Source organism: Bos indicus, chromosome 23, assembly GCF_029378745.1.
Source record: "Bos indicus isolate NIAB-ARS_2022 breed Sahiwal x Tharparkar chromosome 23, NIAB-ARS_B.indTharparkar_mat_pri_1.0, whole genome shotgun sequence".
In the NCBI taxonomy this organism is placed as follows: Eukaryota; Metazoa; Chordata; class Mammalia; order Artiodactyla; family Bovidae; genus Bos; species Bos indicus.
In genome coordinates this window covers 53,285,715-53,307,129 of record NC_091782.1, presented here as the reverse complement: position 1 = coordinate 53,307,129, position 21,415 = coordinate 53,285,715, and the positions used below count along the sequence as shown (strand labels likewise).

Sequence of the window (21,415 nt, the reverse complement as noted above, 5' to 3'; positions counted from 1 at the left end):
CCCTGGCTTCGAATCTCACTCAGACACAGCAGCAGAAACTGGAGTCAAGCAGACTGCCAGAACTCTGGGGGTAGTTCCTTAGGTTCCAGAAAGACCCTGCTCTAAGGAGAGGTAGAGAGACCCCCGGAGAATCTGCCTGAATCAATGGAAGGAAGTCAGCATGAGCTACGTGTGTCACAACACTGCGGGAACAAGAGTCCAAACAGAGTTTTTCTCCCAATGATTTTTACTACTCACAAGAAAACGTTAATTCCATTAATTCTGACATATTGGCACCCAAAAATACTATTTTCTCAGCCAGTAATATCATCACTACCAAAAATTAATATTAAAAGTTTTATTGACTTAATTTTCCAACATTTGAACAAAAGACTTCATTCACAATGCGAGTTAAGGTAGCAGAAAATACATCCAAGTGGGGTTTGTGACTGTAAGATCAACCCCAAAGAAACGAATACTCTTATTCTAATGTCATCAGTAAGATTTAATACACTGTTCACTAACAGAGAATATACTTTTAAAAAATGTATCAGCATTTCTGTTGGGATTCTTAATACCCAAACTAGCGTGAAGAATTAAATTCGAGGACTAGAACTAGCAGTTAGTGCTGTATCAGGACCGCCGCTCATCTGCCTCGTTGCGCTGCAGAGACCAACACAACGGTGTAAAGCAATTTCCCCCCAATTAACAGTGAATTTAAAAGTAATTTAAAAAACAGATTAAAAGACACAGAATAAAAAAAAAAAAGAAGCAAAAGTAAAATGCAGAACTCAGGGCATAGCAGAGAAAGCACGCTACGCCGGACGGCTCACCTTGACGTGGCTCTGGGCTCCGAGGTTGTAGATCTCGGTGGGCTTCACCTCGTTGATGATCTTCACGAGGCAGGTGCTGTCGGTGAGGTCACCGTAGTGCAGCTTCATGTCTGCAGAATTGAAACACACACCGTGAGCGGGAAGGGAACAGTAATGTGCATTCTGAACACCTGAACCCAGACTGGCTCTGGGGTGGCGTCCGTGACTGCCACCTGAAAAGAGACTAAGCAGCAGAGCTCACACTTGCTGCCACGTCTACAGAGGACCTGTGAAAACTCCGACGAGCCTGCCGCAGAAACAGAATCACCACAGGGTTACACGATTAATGTAGCTTATGGCGCCCAGGTGACGGTAAGACATGCCACAAAAGAATGGATTCAAAGAAAACCTGGAAATAAAATGTACACTCTCCAAAGAAATCTGTAACGTACTGGTAGTGGTGAGGATGGCTCTATTCAGAAACTTTTCTCCAGTCCTTCATAAACAGTCCTGAAGCCACTGTGGAATGCCTGACATGGGCCACGGCTGATCAAAAGACATCTCAAGTGTTCTGATCCCAAATCTCAGCCAATCCCCACACGGACTTCCCTGCTGTAACAGGTGACACAGGCCAGTGGGCAGCCTACTAACTTGATATTTTCATTACTTTTACATTTTGGTCTACAGCTAAATACAGTGGCAGTACCTTTCTGCATTTTGCACAAAACGATGGTAATTTGCAGGGAGGCTTCACTGAAAAACCTAAGTATTAAAGGTGGAAAGACAACCAGCAGGTCATCTTCCTGATGACATCACTGCCTGTGCGATGGACCCGAGCCTTCCAATATTCAGGGCCTTGAAGTGAGTAGAGGCTCCTGGACGGTCTCTGCTGGCGGGAAGTACCCATGTCCTCGTCCCGCCTGCGTCTCCTAGGTGTTGCGGGCCGCGATAGACTCAACCTCTCTCTGCCTCCACCGGCAAAACGGACTCCCTCATGACCTCAGGAAGTGCCGCCGGGGTCAGAGGGGAAAACCGGGATGTCAACCTGCAAGTGCGCCACCAAAACCAACACACAACGGCAGAGGCTGACAACTGCCTGTGAAGAGATTTACATATATTTTTGACTGCCGTCTGCTTTTGGACCTGTACTCCCTGATAGTTTTTAATATTAATGTACAAAGACTGCTTGACTTGATTAAATTAGACCAAACGTGCAAAGCAGAGGTTGGCTCTGTGTGGAGCTGATCTGGCTCCAGGGCACGGGGACACCTGGAGAAGGAGATCAAAGGCTGGCCTGCTGAGGGCTCTCAGGCAGCGTCACCTGCCAGGCCCCTGGGCACAGCCTCAGCACGATGACTCCACGGCCCAGGGCCGCAGGCAGGCAGGGAAAGGCTTCAGAGTGTGCAGACAGCAGTCAGGGCAAGTAACTCAGGGGTAAGTAACTGGGGTGTGATGGGCTTTGAAGAGAATGACACTTGAAAATGCCTTATCATAATACAGGAAGTTACACAGAAAGAGAGTTTAGAGACAAAAAATGGCTTACTTCCTTCAATGTGAGCCTGGGGGTTCTTATACAGATGCTCGATTCGGCCAGTATTGAACGAACTGGATCGCCGTACAATTCCATGGACCTGCAGTTTTATCATGTGGAAGGAAAAGGATAAATTATAAATCAGCAATGAAGACTGATTAGAAATTCAGCGGTTATTCTGCTAACATTCAGCTTTTCCAAACAACATGTAACTGTGATACACAGACGTTATTTTGAATTAGTAGAAATAATTCGACACTTGCTCTTCTCCAGCCCCTGGCCGCCACCTGCAGGCACCTCCCTCCATCCCTTCCCTGTGTTTTCACTGCCAATCTCAACCCAAGTATTTAGATAGTAACACAACTTCACAGTGAGAGCTTAGTTGTAGATACTCAAGTGTCTCCTTTTCCAAACTCACACACACACACACTTAGTCCTGCCACTGACAAAACTCTCTTCCATTTGGAACTGAAGACAGGCCCTGTGCGGCCGCATCCATCGCAAGCCTGGCCCGTCTCGCAGACTGGGACACGAGGTCAGGGCTCTATGCCTCCCGCCCAGCCCGGCCCCCCCGAGCTCTTCAGCAGGCACTGGGTGTCTAAAGAAACACGTCTCTCCATCCATGAGAGAACTGGGGAGCAGCTGCTATTATGCAGTCATGTGGAAAAGCTAAGAAAGTGAAGTAGTTCAGGGCAGGGACAAGACTGAGGTCCTATGAGATTTAAGACATGAAGGAAACTCAAAGGAAGGGAGGATTTTTTTCTTTCAATCTTTATCTTTGACTTAACCATGACAAGTGTGAAGGGGAAAAAAAGTAGTTGGAACCAGAACGCATACCTGTCCGACACTGAAGAAAAGACTATTTGTGTCAGACACATTAGAGAAATTGTTCAAGACCTGCTCTCACTTCCTCCTCCGTGTTGCCAATGCTAATACCAGCTTATGTCACCGGCTGCCCACGTTCCAGTTCTCCTGGTGGCAGTTTTAATCCTTCTCTTATTTTAGAAGAGTTCCTCCTACGTTGGGTAGTTTCATTTGCAGCTGAATACACTTCTATATTTTAACTCAATCGTTTTCTGTCTATTTCGAACAAAAATTAATCCTTGGCATGACTCAAATATTCCTAGTGGGGGGGGTGGGGAGTTATAAGCACATAAGACTTTCTTTCAAAGAGAAAGAAATGTCATCGTCATTCTACGTGGCATACATGAGAAACTGGCTTCCGCAAAGGGTACAACACATCCACAATTAATAATTCTGCTGGTCAGATGCTTCATCCAAAGACCTAAAACCACATTATTTCCCAAAAGAGCTAAAACCAGAACAAGTTTGTAAACATGAGAATATTTTAAGACAGGACCATCACAAACTTGGTTGCCATTTCGGGAAGCCAAGAGTAAAATATAGGAAATATTACATTAAGATTTGGGTATACAAACCCCTTACTTAAGGGCTTCTCAGTTGGGGTTAGTGGTAAAGAACCTGCCTGCCATTGCAGAAGACATAAGAGATGCAGGTTCGATTCCTGGGTTGGGAAGATCCCCTGGAGGAGGGCATGGAAACCCACTCCAGTATTCTTGCCTAAGGAATCCTATGGACAGAGGAGCCTGGTGGGCTACAGTCCATGGGGCTGCAAAGAATCAGACATGACTGAAGTGACCTAGTACACACACACACATACACACCCCCATACACACACACACACCCATTACTTAATTTAAAAGTAGAGAAAATTCTTACACTAAACTTTGAATTAACTCAACCTCATAGTCTCCAGTTTTTCAAGTTGCTAATGACAAAGTTCAGCTACTCTATAAATTTAATAAACTTTAATAAAAACCAAGTTCACATGTATACTTATACATATCAAAACTGGTATTTACTACCAAAGTTACTTCTGAAATACAGAGATCTCAGATGTAAGTTGAGCTTTATTTAACAGGATAGAGGGAAATTTTTAAGTTCTAAAAACAGATAATTTAGTTTTGACAATGAAAAACTATAAATAATATGATTTAGTCTTTTTCTCTTGAAGGCTGGTCTCTGGATAAGTCACATATCCCAACAGCCCAAAGCAAAGAGAAATGCTATATACATACACATTTTATATCAACATGAAGTGAAAGTGAAAGTCGCTCAGTTGTGTCTGACTCTTTGTGACCCCAGGGACTATACAGTCCATGCAATTCTCCAGGCCAGAATACTGGAGTGAGTAGCCTAACCCTTCTCCAGCAGATCTTCCTGACCCAGGAATTGAACCGGGGTCTCCTGCATTGCAGGCGGATTCTTTACCAGCTGAGCCACCAGGGAAGGCCTTTGTATCAACATAAAGGACTGTTACAAATAGTCAACGACATTGATGGACCCAGTATGAAATCAGACAATTACACGAAGTCACAGCAAGTAAAGAATTTAGGACTTTACTGCCACACTCACAACCAAAAGCATTAAGCACTAGTTTGGGGCCTTTAAAAAAAAAAAAATTTGTGTTTTAATTTCCCCTCACTCCCAACTCTTGGTATGTGTATATAGGGGAAGAAAGACTGCCAAATGTTTAATCCATGACAGCAGGTATTATTCTAAGAACTAATGAAAGCTGAGTCTGTCTCCTTCTGAGACAGGTGAAATGCAAACTTTAAGACAAGCCAAAATGTGTGCACGTTGGATAATCTAGTTAAGAATTTGAGATTAGCAGCTTTTTCTTACAGAAGGGATGTATTTAATAGGTAGGATTTTCTGTTTGTTTTTATAAGGATCTTTGGAGAAAAAGAAATGAGCGAGGAAACCAAAGTGAAGAGATGAATGAGCTAACTTCGAATAAATTTAACCAAAATTATTATTAAATTACAGAAGTTGGAAAACAAAATTTCTGAAAATCTGAGGGTGTTAAATGGAAGTGAGCATTTCTGAAAAGTAACAGTGATGAAAATGAAAATTTCAAGTTCTCACAATGTCAGAACAAAGCCAGTTTGACTTCAAAACCAAGAGTCAGATTAGGCTGTATAACACAGAAATGCTGATTAACTGATCACAGTCGATTGACTGACCACAGTGAAGAAAACAGAAAGCCATCACCACCGGATTTTTAAATTCTCCACGTCGCGGTTTCTCCTGGAGTCAAGAGTCCTCCAGAGGCTGCTTGAGGCACGTGCCTCTGAGAAGCCGGATGACGGGTTTCCGTCAACGGCCAGCACGCACGGGCCGTACCCGCGCACGCACGAGCGGCAGCCTGCACGCACGGGCCGTACCTGCGCACGCACGGGCGGCGGCCACTACGCACGGGCCGTGACCGCGCACGCACGGGCGGCGGCCACTACGCACGGGCCGCACCTGTGCACGCACGGGCGGCGGCCACTACGCACGGGCCGTGACCGCGCACGCACGGGCGGCGGCCACTACGCACGGGCCGCACCTGTGCACGCACGGGCGGCGGCCACTACGCACGGGCCGTGACCGCGCACGCGCGGGCGGCAGCCTGCACGCGCGGGCCGTGACCGCGCACACACGGGCAGAGGCCGGCACATATACAGGCAGTAACCGCGCTCACACGGGCCATGCCCGCGCACAGACTGTCCTGTGTGAGTGAAAGCACAGCACCCTCACAGCCCCTCTGACCGTGACTCCCATCCACAGGCCAGGGTGCTGCCGAGACCACGCAGCCAGCACGTTGGCCTATGGAGGGGAAACGTGGCCATCAGGCCAACAGCCAGCGTTGCAGAGTGAAAGCCACAGAAAGCTTGGTCTGTTTGCACGGAGGCCTCGAGGATTTCCAGCAACTCAGAAGGAAGGACCCACAGCTGAGGAACCGACGATCGGGAGCTGGTCCTAGCAGACAGCCCCCAGGGCCTGCACAGCCCACGCCAGCTCTTCTCTCTCTCAGGCAGGGACACCGCGCTCACCTGTCCTGTGTTTATATTCTGAGTCCCTGTGCCCCTGTCACCGAGTGGAGCAACACAGGTTGTCCACATACTCCCAAATACAGCTTTTAAAGGGTTTGACCGTGTCCTTCATTTTTCTGGTTTCTCTCTGTATGTTTGCACAAATAGGTACAAAAGCATATTGTTGGCTTATCTGCTAACGACGATACCAGGAAGGCAGCTGAAACCAGAGGTACCTTCACAGGAAGCTTCCCTCCTCTGGTTTCCTTTTCCCTCGCGATGAAAAGAAGCAGGTGCAGGGCTAGGGCCTGGGCAACATCACACACCCGCCCTTCCCTGGTGCGAGTGACAGGCGGGACTAAGGGCCTCCTGCACAGTCTGCATCCCTCGGCTGGTCAGCACCGAGCTGCACCCCCTGCCTCTCCTATGAGGGTCAGCCCCTGGGCCCCCGGGCTCCTCTGCACTGTTGCCCACATGCATCTCACCTGCTCCTCACCATGATCTGGGGGACACGGGTACGCAGTTCCTAAGTCTCCGAGAGGCCGTGGAGCTGGCAAAGGATAAGGACACAGTCCTGCGTGGGGGTGGCCAAGGGCTGCCTCGGAAGCACCCTGCCTGCTCACCCCCTGCTCCAAGTTGGCTGGCACACTACAACAGGGCAAATTGCCCTCTGCACTTTAACAGTGTGTAGAATTAAATCCATAAAGGTTAAAGGGAGATTTTCTACAAAACCTGAGAATTATTGGCTTTTCTCATCACAAGATGACACCTGCAGACATTCTGTAAATAATGAACACAGGCTAGACCTCTCTTTATGAGCATTCAGTGTGCGTGTGTGCGTGTGTGTGTGTGTGTGTGTGTCTGTGTGCTCACTCGTGTCTGACTCTGTGCGACCCCATGGACTGTAGCCTGCCAGGCTCCCCTGTCCATGGGATTCTCCAGGCAAGAATACTGGAGTGGGCCTGTTCCAAGGGGCTTGCCATTTCCTTCTCTAATGATATCATATATAACATAACTCTAAAGTGCTCTGCTTTGCAGAATACATATTGATCAGCCAATTATTACAGGAATCCATGTATATGAACATGTGTGTATATTTCTATAATTACATTTTACCTATCTTGATGGCATTACAAGATGTAGAACTAGTTATTATTTGATAAGGGCACAGAAGGTTTAGTCATACCTGCTCCTATTAAAATCTGAGAGTCAAAGTTCTCAAAAATTATGAGTTACAGTAAAAAAAAACCAAAAACTACATTCCTTGTCTTCCAGTCCTGCTGGTGCTCAGCTGCCAGACCCCTTGCTGTTGCTTTCCCGCTGGTCCCTGTGCACGTGTTTAAGCAGCACACCTGCCACTGGAGAAATGTGGCACCCCATGGTATTCAGCAAACACCGCCGCGTCAGGAGGAACATGCGGGCCGCTGCTTGGGGTTCTGTTCACTGCAGAGCACAAGTCTCTAGAGAGGCGCGTATCCAAACACCGTTCTTAAAAAGGGTAAGGTGCACACACAGAGCTACACCCATTTCATACATAAAACTCTCGTTTGTACTGGGGAAAGCAGTACACTTGGAAGGAGGAGAAAAAGCAGGAAAGGAAGATGAGGGCAAGGGCAGCAAACGCAGCTGCTGCACCGGCCGCCCCGACCCACCGGCCAAGGGCTGGAAAGCCAGCGTCCTGAGGTCAGCTCTGCCGCTCAGGCTGCAGGGCAGTGTAGCTGTTACTGCTCGGCGCAAATCAAGGGACTTCACTGGCAGCGGGACTTTTTTGTGTAGCCACGACCTCATAAAGTCACCCGAGAAGGGCACGGTGGCTGCTGGTTTATCTGAGAATGTGGGGAGCATGCAGAGCCAGGAGCAGGGAGGGGGGCCGCCCGCGTTCGCCAGCAGATAAACGGCACAATGGGCTGGCGCGGGGACAGGCCCGGGGGCTCATTCCGCCCCTGCCTCCTTATCAGAGTTTCCGTGGAAAACACGCACAGAGGAAGCGGAGGAAGCAGGAGGCCGCGCAGGCCGCGGGATTCCACCGGCTCGGAGACTCACCTCGTAGCCCTTCTCCAGCAGGAACTCGGCCAGGTAGGAGCCGTCCTGGAAGACAAGGAAGAGGGACAACGTCAGACCACCGCAGCCACGACCGAGGCTTGAGAACAGCCTTTCAGGGGCTCTGTGGGCGTAAACAAGGCCCACAGCAACCGACAGGAAAAACGGTTCAGACGACACCCGACGTGAGCGCCGCGCACTGCTCTGCTGTCCTCCTTTCCACAGGCGGGAGCTCATCTGAGCCCACAGGGGGACGAGGCAGGGGGCGCTGGCATCACCACCCGCACAGGGAGAGTGCTGAGGTCCAGGGACCCTGGGGGCAACGGGCAGAACGTGAGGCTTCAGAGGCTGGTGGATCTGGGTCAGGTTTGGCACTTGTAAGCCGTGTGAAAACACAGAACGTGTGGGCCTCGCAGAAGGCCTTGGTGCTGCTGGGACATAAAACAGGACCCTGACAACATCGGGGGTGGGGGTCACTGGGGGAGGGATGAGACAGGAGCTGCAGGGGCTGGGGAGAGTGCAGGGCGAGGACGGGGAGGGGGCCGAGAATACGGGCTGCTGACATCCCTGGGAAAAGCCAGCACGTGGAGAAGAGGCCCTCCAGGCTTCGAACCCAAGGGTCCGGAAAGTCACGAGAAAGCGTTTAGGGGTTTTGAGGTGGGGTGGAGGTGGGGGCAGTGACGTGATCAGGTCTGTATCATCCCTGCAGGCACACATGAATGGATCACAACAGAAGGAGCGCACTTATTTTACATAGAATATTAAGAGCTTCATTTGTATGCACCTTAAGTCATGCTTTCTCTACGATCAAGGTGTTGGACTAAACACAGAGATTCGCAACTTGTTTTTTATTTTTTTTAATTTTATTTATTTAGGCTGTGAGGGGCCTCCGTTGCTGCCAGGCCCTTCTCTAGCTCTGACAGGCGGGGGCCCTTGTCCAGTTGCACTGTGGGCCTTCTCCTTGTGGCATCTTCTCTCGTTGAGGCTCCTGAGCTCCAGAGCTCAGGCTCAGTAGCTGTGCTGCACAGGCTAAGCTGCTCCACGGCACGTGGGATCTTCCCAGATCAGGATCGAACCCATGTCTCCTGCGTGGGCAGGCAGATTCTTCACCACTGACCCAGCATGGAATCCCCTCCCAACTTATTTTCTAAAATTCTTTTATAAATGCCTAAGTAAGGATAGGGGTCTGTGTATTTTATGTGCCAATTTCAGGGAAAGAAGGTACAAGAGTCATCTAACCGAAGCACTAACAAGCCGCACGGCACAAAATCACAGTTCCAGAGACAGCGATGGTGCAGACCACCCCAGCCCCGCCAGGGTGACCAGGCGCTGCACAGCCAGCCCGTAGCTGCGTTTCTGCTCCCAGCCCAGGCAGGCCCCTCACCCATCCAGGCTTCACAACTGCTGGGGCTCTGTGCGCAAATCTGGTTGGGAGCACTTGGGTTTTCTTTGGTTTCCTAAGTTTGAAAAAATCTTAAAATATCCTTTTGAGCTTCAAAGGTAGACACTCCAGGAATAAGAAAAATGAAGTGGGCTTTATTCCTATCATTGCTGGACTCAAAAGCTGGGACTGGAGACACCCTGCGGGTCCTGGAAATGGCGCAGTTGCCTCGAGGGCGTTCACGCTTTAGCGCAGAAGTCAGGACGGACTCAGGCAGGACCGCTGGGCAAGGGTACCAGGGACACGTTTTGTGGTTCATTGAAACATGAAGCAAGTTTTCTTCTGACTCCTTGACATAAATACTCCTGTATATAGACTCATGTGGAGAAGAAGAGAGATGGTCTGGCATATTCCTTTTCCTCTCCCTCTCATGATATACACACGGCTGCTTGGTTTCACACACCCAACATGCAAAGTAAATCAGACAAGACTGCTGAACAATGCGCACTCCGACAAGCCAGGCTGATCGACAGGACCCCAAAGCCTTATCAATCAACCAATCAATCAGAAAATAGCCTAGCAGAGAAGCATCTATGACCGCACCGCAGCCGGTCAGACCGCCCTGGAGAGACGTGTCTTCTTGTCTGTGCTGTCGCCACTCTGAAGTGCTCCACACTACGCTTTGCACACTTTTTGTGTCTCTTGGAATAAAAAGTTAAAATGCACTGTACTTCACCACAGTTGCCCAGAATGTTTTAAAAAGGAAAAAAGGCAGCGGTGAGACCCTGGGGGAGGGGCGAGCTGTGATTATCCGGACGCTGATGCGACGCAGGCCTGCCGGGACTGGACGCTGTCAATAGGTCTTGTTCTTCTCACCGGGCCCTCCTCAGACTTTCCAGCCGCCTGGAACATTCTGCACCAGCGGTGGCACCCGCTTCCTCCCCACTTCCTTGCCAGGCCTCCCGAGCGATAGGGCCAGCAACACAGTGTGGGAACGGAGCTGCAGGGCCCCAGGCCCCGGCCTCCCCCAGCCCCCGACCCTGCGCCGAAGCCCCTCCAGCAGGACGGGTGGAAGACTGACCCGTCACGCCCCCGAGGCCGCAGCCAGCGCCGCAACCGGACACCCGACTCTGCAAATCCGAGGGGCTAAGGGACTAAGAGCCCAGCTCACTCACCACAAGCACACTGACTCTGGGACAGGTTCCAGCCTGGGCTCAGTCCTCGTCACAGAAATGTTTTCACTGGAGAGCTGACACTCCAACTGTGACTCTTTCCATCTGACTTTGCACACATCTATTAAAAGAATCTCCTTTCCATATTAAAGGCCATTCAGCTTGAAGCAAGCACTGCGGCTTTGACGTTTTCAAAACACAGAAGTATTTTCTATCTTATTCTCGCAGGAACACCCCTGGAGCGCAAGCAGCCACTTGGCCTGTGAGCTACGGAGGCAGCTGGAGGTCAGCTGCCCACCTGGTCCCCACCGTGAGAGGGGAGGCAGGACTAGAGCCCGGGGCTCCCACCACTGTCACCCAGAAAACACGGTCCACCCCTGGGACCCACCAGCCCATGTCAAAACCCAACACGGTAATAAAAACTCCAAAATGGATTCATTGGTAAATCAAATTGCTTTTGTTGCTTTGCCATCATGACAGGGCAATGGTGCTTCTTGTTTTACTCAAGTGACCCAAACGCAGAGGTCCCATAACTTCAGGACACCTGGAGCTCAGAGGACTGGGCAGGACACAGGGCCTCAGGTGGGCACCAGAGCCTCTGGGGAAGTGCCACAGGGCTGTCTGGAGGTGGACTTGGGTTGGTAGTGGATGTTCTTTCTGGGCTGTAAAGCCCAGGAGCCAGAGCCACTGGCTAGAATCCAAAACAGGCAGATTTCGGTGCCTGGGGCCACAGCTGTGTCCCTGAGTAGTTCTGTCCTTCACCTCCATGGATTGTTCCAGATATAAACCCATAAAATTCACAGCAACTCTAGAAGTTAACTGAATCGTATTTTGACTGTAGGATAAAAATTATCTAAAATTTCACATCTATGAAAAGCTGAAGGAAGTGGAGGAAGGTCCCCCATTCTCCTGATGTCCAAAGAAGGCTGAAATAGCCCTGAAGACCCTCATGCCCACCCACGACCACACACGAACGTGCCTGGACATCCACCTTCCCGCAGAGAGGAGGGGCCATTTCTCCTCTCTTTTCAAACATGGACCCTCTTCTAGCCCAGAGGATGAATGAGGACAGTGCTGTCTCAGATGCAGCCTGAGCACCTGGCCGCTCTGAAATGCACCTGAATCAGGCCATACATTTCTGCCAGGCATTGCAGGAAGCTTCTTCACACAGAGGAAGACGAGCGGAATTGGGTGAAGAACAGATCACTGATAAAATGAACTCCCTTGTTTACATCACCTGGAACACCAAGAAGTAAAACACCCCTCCTGCAAGAAAAGAGCCTCACCAACACTGCCTGCCATGTGCTTTAACTCTAGGTATGCCGGTCGCTCTACAGCCAGTCTAGGTGTGCTGGTCGCTCTACAGTGAGTCTAGGTGTGCAAAGCACTCTACAGCGAGTCTACGTGTGCCGGTCGCTCTACAGCAAGTCTAGGTGTGCCGGTCACTCTACAGCGAGTCTAGGTGTGCAAAGCACTCTACAGCGAGTCTAGGTGTGCAAAGCACTCTACAGCGAGTCTAGGTGTGCCGGTCACTCTACAGCAAGTCTAGGTGTGCTGGTCGCTCTACAGTGAGTCTAGGTGTGCAAAGCACTCTACAGCGAGTCTAGGTGTGCCCGTCGCTCTACAGCGAGTCTACGTGTGCCGGTCGCTCTACAGCGAGTCTAGGTGTGCCAGTTGCTCTACCGTGAGTCTAGGTGTGCCCGTCGCTCTACAGCGAGTCTACGTGTGCCGGTCGCTCTACAGCGAGTCTAGGTGTGCCGGTCACTCTACAGCATGTCTAGGTGTGCAAAGCACTCTACAGTGAGTCTAGGTGTGTCGGTCGCTCTACAGTGAGTCTAGGTGTGCCAGTCGCTCTACAGTGAGTCTAGGTGTGCAAAGCACTCTACAGCGAGTCTAGGTGTGCCGGTCGCTCTACATCGAGTCTAGGCGTGCCCATGGCTCTACAGCGAGTCTAGGTGTGCTGGTCACTCTACAGCAAGTCTAGGTGTGCAAAGCACTCTACAGCGAGTCTAGGTGTGCCGGTCGCTCTACAGTGAGTCTAGGCGTGCCGGTCGCTCTACAGAGAGTCTAGGTGTGCAAAGCACTCTACAGCAAGTCTACGTGTGCCGGTCGCTCTACAGCGAGTCTAGGCGTGCCGGTCACTCTAGAGCGAGTCTAGGCGTGCCTGTCACTCTACAGAGAGTCTAGGTGTGCCAGTCAATCTATAGCGAGTCTAGGTGTGCAAAGCACTCTACAGCGAGTCTACGTGTGCCGGTCGCTCTACAGCGAGTCTACGTGTGCCAGTCGCTCTACAGTGAGTCTAGGCGTGCCCGTCGCTCCACATAGAGTCTATGTGTGCAAAGCACTCTACAGCAAGTCTAGGTGTGCCAGTCGCTCTACAGCGAGTCTAGGCGTGCCCGTCGCTCTACATAGAGTCTATGTGTGCAAAGCACTCTATAGCGAGTCTAGATGTGCAAAGCACTCTACAGCAAGTCTAGGTGTGCCAGTCACTCTACAACATGTCTAGATGTGCTAATCACTCTACAACAAGCATTTTCAGCTAACCGCAGTTACAATAGCAAAGTCATCTGTACCTCCAGCGACAGAAGCACAGACACCTCACAGGTGAACAGAAGACGCTGCTGTGAACAGGAACGAGAACTGCCCTTGGGAAGACGAGCTCTGGCAGTGTGAGAAATCCAGAGGCAGAATGTCCAGGGAAAGCATTTTCACCAGGCACATGGCTGCAACACAAATCACTGGACAAAATCTCCGTCAAAAACAGATTTCAAAAGCCCAAAGGGATTAATTAATCCCACTGTCTCATTTCACAGATCAGGAAATGGAGACTGAAAACGCTAAATGTTCAGTGTCCAGTCGCACAGTTAGGAAGTAGCAGAATGTTACAAAAAGAGGGGGGGAAAAGGAAAGAAAGAGAGAAAAGAAAAAAAATAGATATCCAGAATCTCAGATCTCAGAATTTTCCACTAAAAGGTATTGTAAAAAGAACTAAAATGAAGATACTGGACTGATGCCTACAGCTGAGAAGCAGAGGGAAGAGCAAGACAGAGCCCACAAGGGTTGGGAGGGCAAATACAAACTGACAGATGGCTCAACAGGACTCAGGACACCGTCAGTACATAAAACATACAAATAATCCCACTCCTGCAGTCTTTAGAGTTGAAAATTATTTCCCCACAAAAGCTGAGGTCGCCAAAGGGCAGATTCTCACTCCATGATTTACCTCCTCATACAGAGAAGTGGGGGAGAAGGCCATGGCACCCCACTCCAGTACTCTTGCCTGGAAAATCCCATGGGCAGAGGAGCCTGGTAGGCTGCAGTCCATGGGGTTGCTAAGAGTTGGACACGACTGAACAACTTCACTTTCACTTTTCACCTTCCTGCATTGGAGAAGGAAATGGCAACCCACTCCAGTGTTCTTGCCTGGAGAATCCCAGGGACGGGGGAGCCTGGTGGGCTGCCGTCTATGGGGTCACAAAGAGTTGGACACGACTGAAGTGACTTAGCAGCAGCAGCAGCAGCAGAGAGAAGTGGTATCCCTGATGGCTCAGATGGTAAAGAATCTGCCTTACATGCAGGAGACCTGGGTTCAATCCCTGGGTGGGGAAGATCCCCTGGAGAAGGGAATGGCCTAGAGAACCCCATGGACAGAGGAGCCTGGTGGGCTACAGTCCATGGGGTCACAAAGGGTCGGACATGACTGTGCAACATTCATTTTCAGAGACAAGTGATCAGCGGTCGCTGCACAACCAAGAATGAGGAACACTCCTCCCTGACATGGACCCTCTGCTGGGTAAGAGCCGCTGCACACACACCTCACAAAAGCACAATTCACGCATGCACGCCTCACACGGACATGCCTGATACACATACGCCACACACACACACTGCACACCTCATACACACACGCACGCCACACGCCTCACACGCACATCACACATACAGTGGTAACAGTGGCTCTGCTGCTGATCCAGGGCCTCCCAGGAAACCACGATGAGCTGGAAGTCCAGTTCAGTCGCTCAGCCGTGTCCAACTCTCTGCGACCCCATGAATCGCAGCACACCAGGCCTCCCTGTCCATCACCAACTCCCGGAGTTCACTCAGACTCACGTCCATCAAGTCGGTGATGCCATCCAGCCATCTCATCCTCTGTCGTCCCCTTCTCCTCCTGCCCCCAATCCCTCCCAGCATCAGAGTCTTTTCCAATGAGTCAACTTGTCCCATCAGGTGGCCAAAGTCCTGGAGTTTCAGCTTCAGCATCATTCCTTCCAAAGAACACCCAGGACCGATCTCCTTTAGAATGGACTGGTTGGATCTTCTTGCAGTCCAACAGACTCTCAAGAGTCTTCTCCAACACCACAGTTCAAAAGCATCAATTCTTCGGCACTCAGCTTTCTTCACAGTCCAACTCTCACATCCATACATGACCACTGGAAAAACCATAGCCTTGACTATGGGTAGCCTTTCAGAAAGAGGCTGGACATCCCCCACCACTGTCAGCCTAACATCACTCCATCTTCAGTTCTTTCCCACAAGCATTCTCAAAATTTTGTAATGCTAATTTCAAATTAACATTCAGTTTCAAAAGATTCTAATATTAAGTCCTGTGTCTAATGGTAAACTTAATATAAAATATCATAGAGGAAAGAAATTATCTAAAAAGTTAATTTTAGAAAATATTTTATTTTCAGCTTGATAGGTTAAAAAATGATGTTTTTCTTTCCATTTTTTGATTAGGATAATATTAAGATTTACAAGGTTTTTGTGTTTATGACTGTGTGCCCTATTTCTTCCAGAAATTATTTATTCTTACCTTTAATATTTCTTATACATTTTTCTAGTAGGCTGTATTTCCTCAATTAGTTTGTTTCTCTAAGCATCTAGAACATATATAAAACCTAATTTCTATCTCCAATAAAAGACACTCAAAAAATATTTGGAAATAGGTGAGCAGAGATTTTTAGTGGTAGAACGAACCCCCATGATAACTGGTTTAAAATTCATTCCTTTCAAACTGCAAATGATTATTGTAAACTCTTGGTTTAATGAGCAAAGAATGAAAACACAAAACCCTGAACCCCAGGAGCATCAACACAACGCAGCACTCGGGCAGCACCTCGGACTCCAGAGGCTACAACATTTAGGGAACTGTTGTAAGAAAAGTGGGCTTAGAGGGAAGAGCTGCTAATAAGGCACAGAAGGATCACTTCTAATCACACGGTTAGAAGGACAACTCATGCAGGGCAGCACAGCCCCAGAACTCCGTACAAAGCCCCAGAAGCACGTCTAGAGGCACTCAGCACACACATGCCTGGGTGGGTGTGACACCTGTGCGATGCACAGATGCATCCCGTGGGAGCTGGCTGCCCACCTCCTGCCCACCTCCCCTCCCGTTTAAAACATAAGCCCCTTTGGTCTGAACCCTGTGCCTTCTCTGTCTCCCGTCGTGAAGCTCGTGCTGAACTTCCTGCCCTTCCCAGGGAAGCAGAGGTCCCCATGCGCCCTGGTGTGACTGCAGGTAACAGCGACAGCGGTGCCAGCGGCAGGTGGGAGCACCTGCTCAGCACGCGGCTACGCGGCCGTGCTCCCGGTGCTGCACGGCCGGCCGTGCTCCCGGTGCTGCACGGCCACTAGCTTTATGTCTTCACAACAACCTGTGCAGTTGACAGTTGACACTGGTATTATATCCATTTTACAGGTGAGCAAACTGAAGCGAACTGAGATCCCGCCACGTGCAGGAGAGCCCAGCTAGAAAGCAGAGAAAGGATCACACTGCAGAGACTTGTGACAATGACGTGTGTGGCACCTGCTTCACTAAATAGGGTCAATCCCTCGGCAAGGACGGGCCCACAGATGTTGGGACATAAAATCCGGTCTCTACAGAACTTGTTAACAAAGCAAAGTGTCACAGACTAGTGAATATCAAACCCTCACCGGGCCATGGGTGTCAGGGGACAGAGGACAGAGAGGAAACCAGGGCCTCAGTCCCTCGCTCCAGTCCTGAGAGTATCTGGGAAGCCAGGCACTTCCCGCGCGAGATAGGACCAGACGCCCACGCCACGTGGACGGTGAGCCAGGGAAGCTGCACAGCTGTCACAGTCTCCTCTGTTGGTGTGCCAGGAGACGCAGGAGTCCCAGGCAGAGGCAGGCAGGGATAAAAGGAAGGCCAAGAAACACTCAAACCAGTCCACCCTAGAGGAAATCAACCCTGAATATTGATTGGAAGGACTGCTGCTGAAGCTGAAGCTCCAGTACTTTGGCCACCTGATGGGAAGAACTGACTCACTGAAAAGATCCTGATGCTGAAAAAATTGGAGGCAGGAGGAGAAGGGGATGACAGACGATGAGATGGTTCGATGGCATCACCGACTCAATGGACATGAGTCTGAGAAAACTCTGGATAGTGAAGGACAGAGAAGCCTGGCGTGGTGCAGTCCACGGTGTCACAGAGTCGGACACGACTTAGCGACTGAACAAGATGCACTTCTCCAGGACGCCATCTGTGCTGGACAGCATGGTGCTCTGCAGAAATCCATCACCACCCTCCAGCACAAAATCAAGGTGGGAGAAAACCGAGGAAATACAAGAGGCATATGCCGTCAAAACCCCCTGAAAGGTCTGCCTAACTGGCCAGTTCAGTGCCGCTGTGAATAGCCGCTTTCAAGTTTAGAACAATATTCTAACTGAAAGTCTTCATAACTCAGGGCTCCAGATACATCGATAAAGATTGGTTCAGATCTGTAGAAAGGTTAATAATAAATTACAGGTAAACTTCATGCTTAAAATAATCTCTTTGTAATAAATATGCACATACATTAAAACTGTACAAAAATGGAAAACAGTTTCTCTTTCCTCTTCCTTTTCTTGTTATCGCTCAGAGTGACGGTCCACACAACTAAAGGCTGTTTCTTTGCAAAGCACATACTTGCACAGCTCCAATCACCCAAGTGATTTATGGAGGAAACGACTTTGTGCAGGTACTCTAACCAAAACAGAGCCTCACTTTGTCCAGTGTTCAAGGCCATGCTTAATGAAAACTTCAAATTTGGAAGAAAAAAAAAAAGTAGTACTGAAAAGAGAAGAATTATTAAATTTTAGTATTTACCTGATTTATTAACATTTCCTCGTGCATTTCTTTTTATAATTTGTGCCCTGCCTAATGGAGGAAGAAAAAACAAGTGTCCTTTTATTTACCGGCTTTGAAAAGGTCATGAGAATAAGAAAAGGATACACATACATTGATGGCTGTCTCAGTTTCCATTTTACTGCACATTCAGTTATGAGGTTGTTACTTCAATGTCACCGCTGGTGGTAAGTAGAGTTTAGCGATTTGCAAACATTCTCGCTCTTTTTAACCTGATTTCTTTCAGGGATAAAAGCACGTGGCACAGTCAGGTGACACTCTTCCTGTCACAGGTACAGCCGTGACAGAAATGCCACCTGGGGAGCCCTGGGGCGTTGCAGATCTGCTCTGCAAGCATGGAGTCCCCAGGAAGCTGGAGACACTGCAAATAACAGAAGAGACACACAGGGTGAGAGCTGGGGCTCGTGGGACCTAGAACCATTGGAAGATGATGGAAGTCGAGCACACGCACGCAGGCGTCACGGAGTGTGTCAGCGTCTACCCAGAAAGCTGCCCGTCATCAAATGACCGAAGATGACGCTCGGGGGGTAAGGGCGTCCTGGCGAGGCGAGGACAGGCAAGAGCAGCACACCTCCCAGTCACCAGGACAGGCTGATCTCAGCAGGCACGCGGCCTGCGGGCCGGTCACCGTAGGACACCACTATGTGGACAAGGATATCCCTTGCTTACTTGCTGGGTGGTGCTGTTATGAGTGAAGGTCCTGCCACTCAGACGAGGGGCCAAAAAGCACTTTGGGGGGACTTCACACGTTGAAAAGCACGCACCTCCACCCAGCCGGCAGCCGTCTCTGCAGTCACTGGCTCCAAGGCCCTGCAGGTGGGGGCGTCCATCCCCGCCCAGCCCCTCCCAGACACAGGGAGAGGACAGGCTCCCGGACTCCGACGGGGCAGCTTCTGCAGGCGCCCGCTGTTGGCCATGTTCATCTCGCCGCTGTGCCCTCCCTCGCCAACAGCAACGGGGCTCAGCCTGCATGCAACCACACCCTTCTGTTTTTCAGGATCTTCTCGGTTGCATTTTTCAATGTGTCCGGTATAAGGACACACTGGGGGTCCCTGACAAAGCCTGGGAAAATCCAGACCCAAGACGAATTCCGGAAGGCGCATAATTCAGGCAGCTAAGTCTGGACTGCACACGAACAAACCGCACAGAACCACTGCAGGGTTCTGAGAAGCGCTGGAGTTTACCCTGGGACGACCCGAGCCTGGATTCTGGTGATGTCAGAGTGGCAGAAAACATGGCTTCGGAAACGCCCCATGTGACGGTACAGCAGGCTCCCCTCAGCCACCCCAGTGACCCCACCACCTCCAGGCAGCGGCCTGGGTCTCAGGAGGGACACGGGCCAGCTGAGGTGGCTCTGGAAGGTGGCAAGTGAGACACGGCACAGAAGGAGCAAAGGAGCGTGGTTTCCAAGAAAATATCCCACGGGGAACAAAAGAGCAGTGCCTGCAAGTAACTCAAAAACTAACACAAAACAGAGAAGAAGGCACGCGAGGATTCCATACAAGCCAGCACTGAAGTACCCTGGGGAGGGGCCAGAACCCACAGGAAGCCCCCTGCCCTTCAGAGACTCTCTCGGGAACCGGCAGCCCACACCGGGGAGGAAGTGGGCCCAGAAAAGCCACAGCTTCCCGGACGCTCAGGCCCCAGGCCCCGAGCTGGTCCCAGGCCTCTGTCACAGCCGCATGTGCAGCTGGGATAATCACTGCGAGAAAAACACTGCCAAGCAAGGGGTCAGATTCCAAGTCTTCAGTAAGCCATAAGCTCGGCACTAACCCACCAGAGCCCACCCAGGTCCTGTGCCCACAGGCGGGAACCCACTGTGCACCCGCCTTCGGAGAACTGCTGACGTGACCTGCAGCTGAAAACAAACTCAGAAAAGGCAGGAAGAGAGGGAGGAGGGGAAAATGAACACCACGCAACACCCTCCTGTGAGCCAACAAAGGTCCCCAGGCTGAGGAGGCCACTGGACGGGAGGGGAAGACGGCCAGGTAGGCAGGGGCCGCTCTCCATTCGCCAGCCAGCTGACCACAGGGCCCAGCGGCCACACACGGGGCACCGCGGGCTCCAAGTGTCCGCTTGGCACCTCCTGTGAAAGCTAATTACAGGCCAGGGCGTCTGGGTGTAGCTCTGGTTGCGTTCTCTGTCTCTGTCTCCGTGTGTCTGTCTGTCTCTGCCCCGGCTCTCCGACTCCGACTCCCTCTCCCCTTCTCCCCGCGCTCCTAGAGCACAAACGCAGGTCCCGCTGGTCTCAGGCTCAGGCACCCACTCGGCAGCAGAGTCACACAGGTCAGTGCCCAACATCGGGCATGTGTGTTCTGTTACAAGGCGGAGGCAAACTACAGCACCTAACAAAGACCTCCTATGGAACCTTCACGGCACGTTTACCACAAGCCACTTTCAACTGCATGTTTCTGTCTCTAGGCCTTGAGACAAAGGGGCGAGAAAGTTCATTCACATATCCGAAGGGGCTATTTACTAAAAGCGTAACATCAGTCTAAAAATAGGACCTGTTATGAGTTGAACATTGTCCCCTGAAAATTCATCTGTTGAAGCCCTAATTCCCAGGGCCTCAGAAATTATTTGAATTTGAATAACTGAGTTATTTGCAACCTTATTTGAAATAGGATCATTGCGGATGAAATTAATTAAGATGACATCATATTAGAATCAGTTCAGTTCAGTTCAGTTCAGTCGCTCAGTCGTGTCCAACTCTTTGTGACCCCATGAATCGCAGCACGCCAGGCCTCCCTGTCCATCACCAACTCCCAGAGTTCACTCAAACTCACATCCATTGAGTCGGTGATTCCATCCAGCCATCTCATCCTCTGTCGACCCCTTCTCCTCCTGCCCCCAATCCTTCCCAGCATCAGTCTTTTCCAATGAGTCAACTCTTCGCACGAGGTGGCCAAAGTATTGGAGTTTCAGCTTTAGCATCAGTCCTTCCAAAGAACACCCAGGACTGATCTCCTTTAGAATGGACTGGTTGGATCTCCTTGCAGTCCAAGGGACTCTTAAGAGTCTTCTCCAACACCACAGTTCAAAAGCATCAATTCTTTAGCACTCAGCTTTCTTCACAGTCCAGCTCTCACATCCATACATGACCACAGGAAAAACCATAGCCTTGACTAGACGGACCTTTGTTGGCAAAGTAATGTCTCTGCTTTTCAATATGGTATCTAGGTTGGTCATAACTTTCCTTCCAAGGAGTAAGAGTCTTTTAATTTCATGGCTGAAATCACCATCTGCAGTGATTTTGGAGCTCAGAAAAATAAATTCTGACACTGTTTCCACTGTTTCCCCATCTATTTCCCATGAAGTGATGGGACCGGATGCCATGATCTTTGTTTTCTGAATGTTGAGCTTTAAGCCAACTTTTTCACTTTCCTCTTTCACTTTCATCAGGAGGCTTTTTAGTTCCTCTTCACTTTCTGCCATAAGGGTGAGACGGTTGTGGCTCAGGCGGTAAAGCATCTGCCTA

At 50.2% G+C, this 21,415-nt stretch overlaps 1 protein-coding gene across 4 annotated transcripts in view; it reads right to left on the bottom strand.

The window, feature by feature from the left end:
* Nucleotides 1-21,415, bottom strand: part of GMDS (GDP-mannose 4,6-dehydratase) — a 435,953-nt gene that overhangs the window by 336,174 nt on the left and 78,364 nt on the right. For 3 of the 4 annotated variants that reach the window (XM_070778494.1, XM_070778496.1, XM_070778495.1), the window contains exons 2-4: nt 8,244-8,288; nt 2,335-2,422; nt 813-922 (exon numbers count right to left, since the gene is read on the bottom strand). In XM_070778494.1, coding sequence (XP_070634595.1) covers nt 813-922; nt 2,335-2,422; nt 8,244-8,288 — 243 coding nt within the window. Of the gene's footprint in view, nt 1-812; nt 923-2,334; nt 2,423-5,369; nt 5,486-8,243; nt 8,289-21,415 lie in introns of those variants that run through there. The other variant, XM_070778497.1, reaches the window with a different exon arrangement.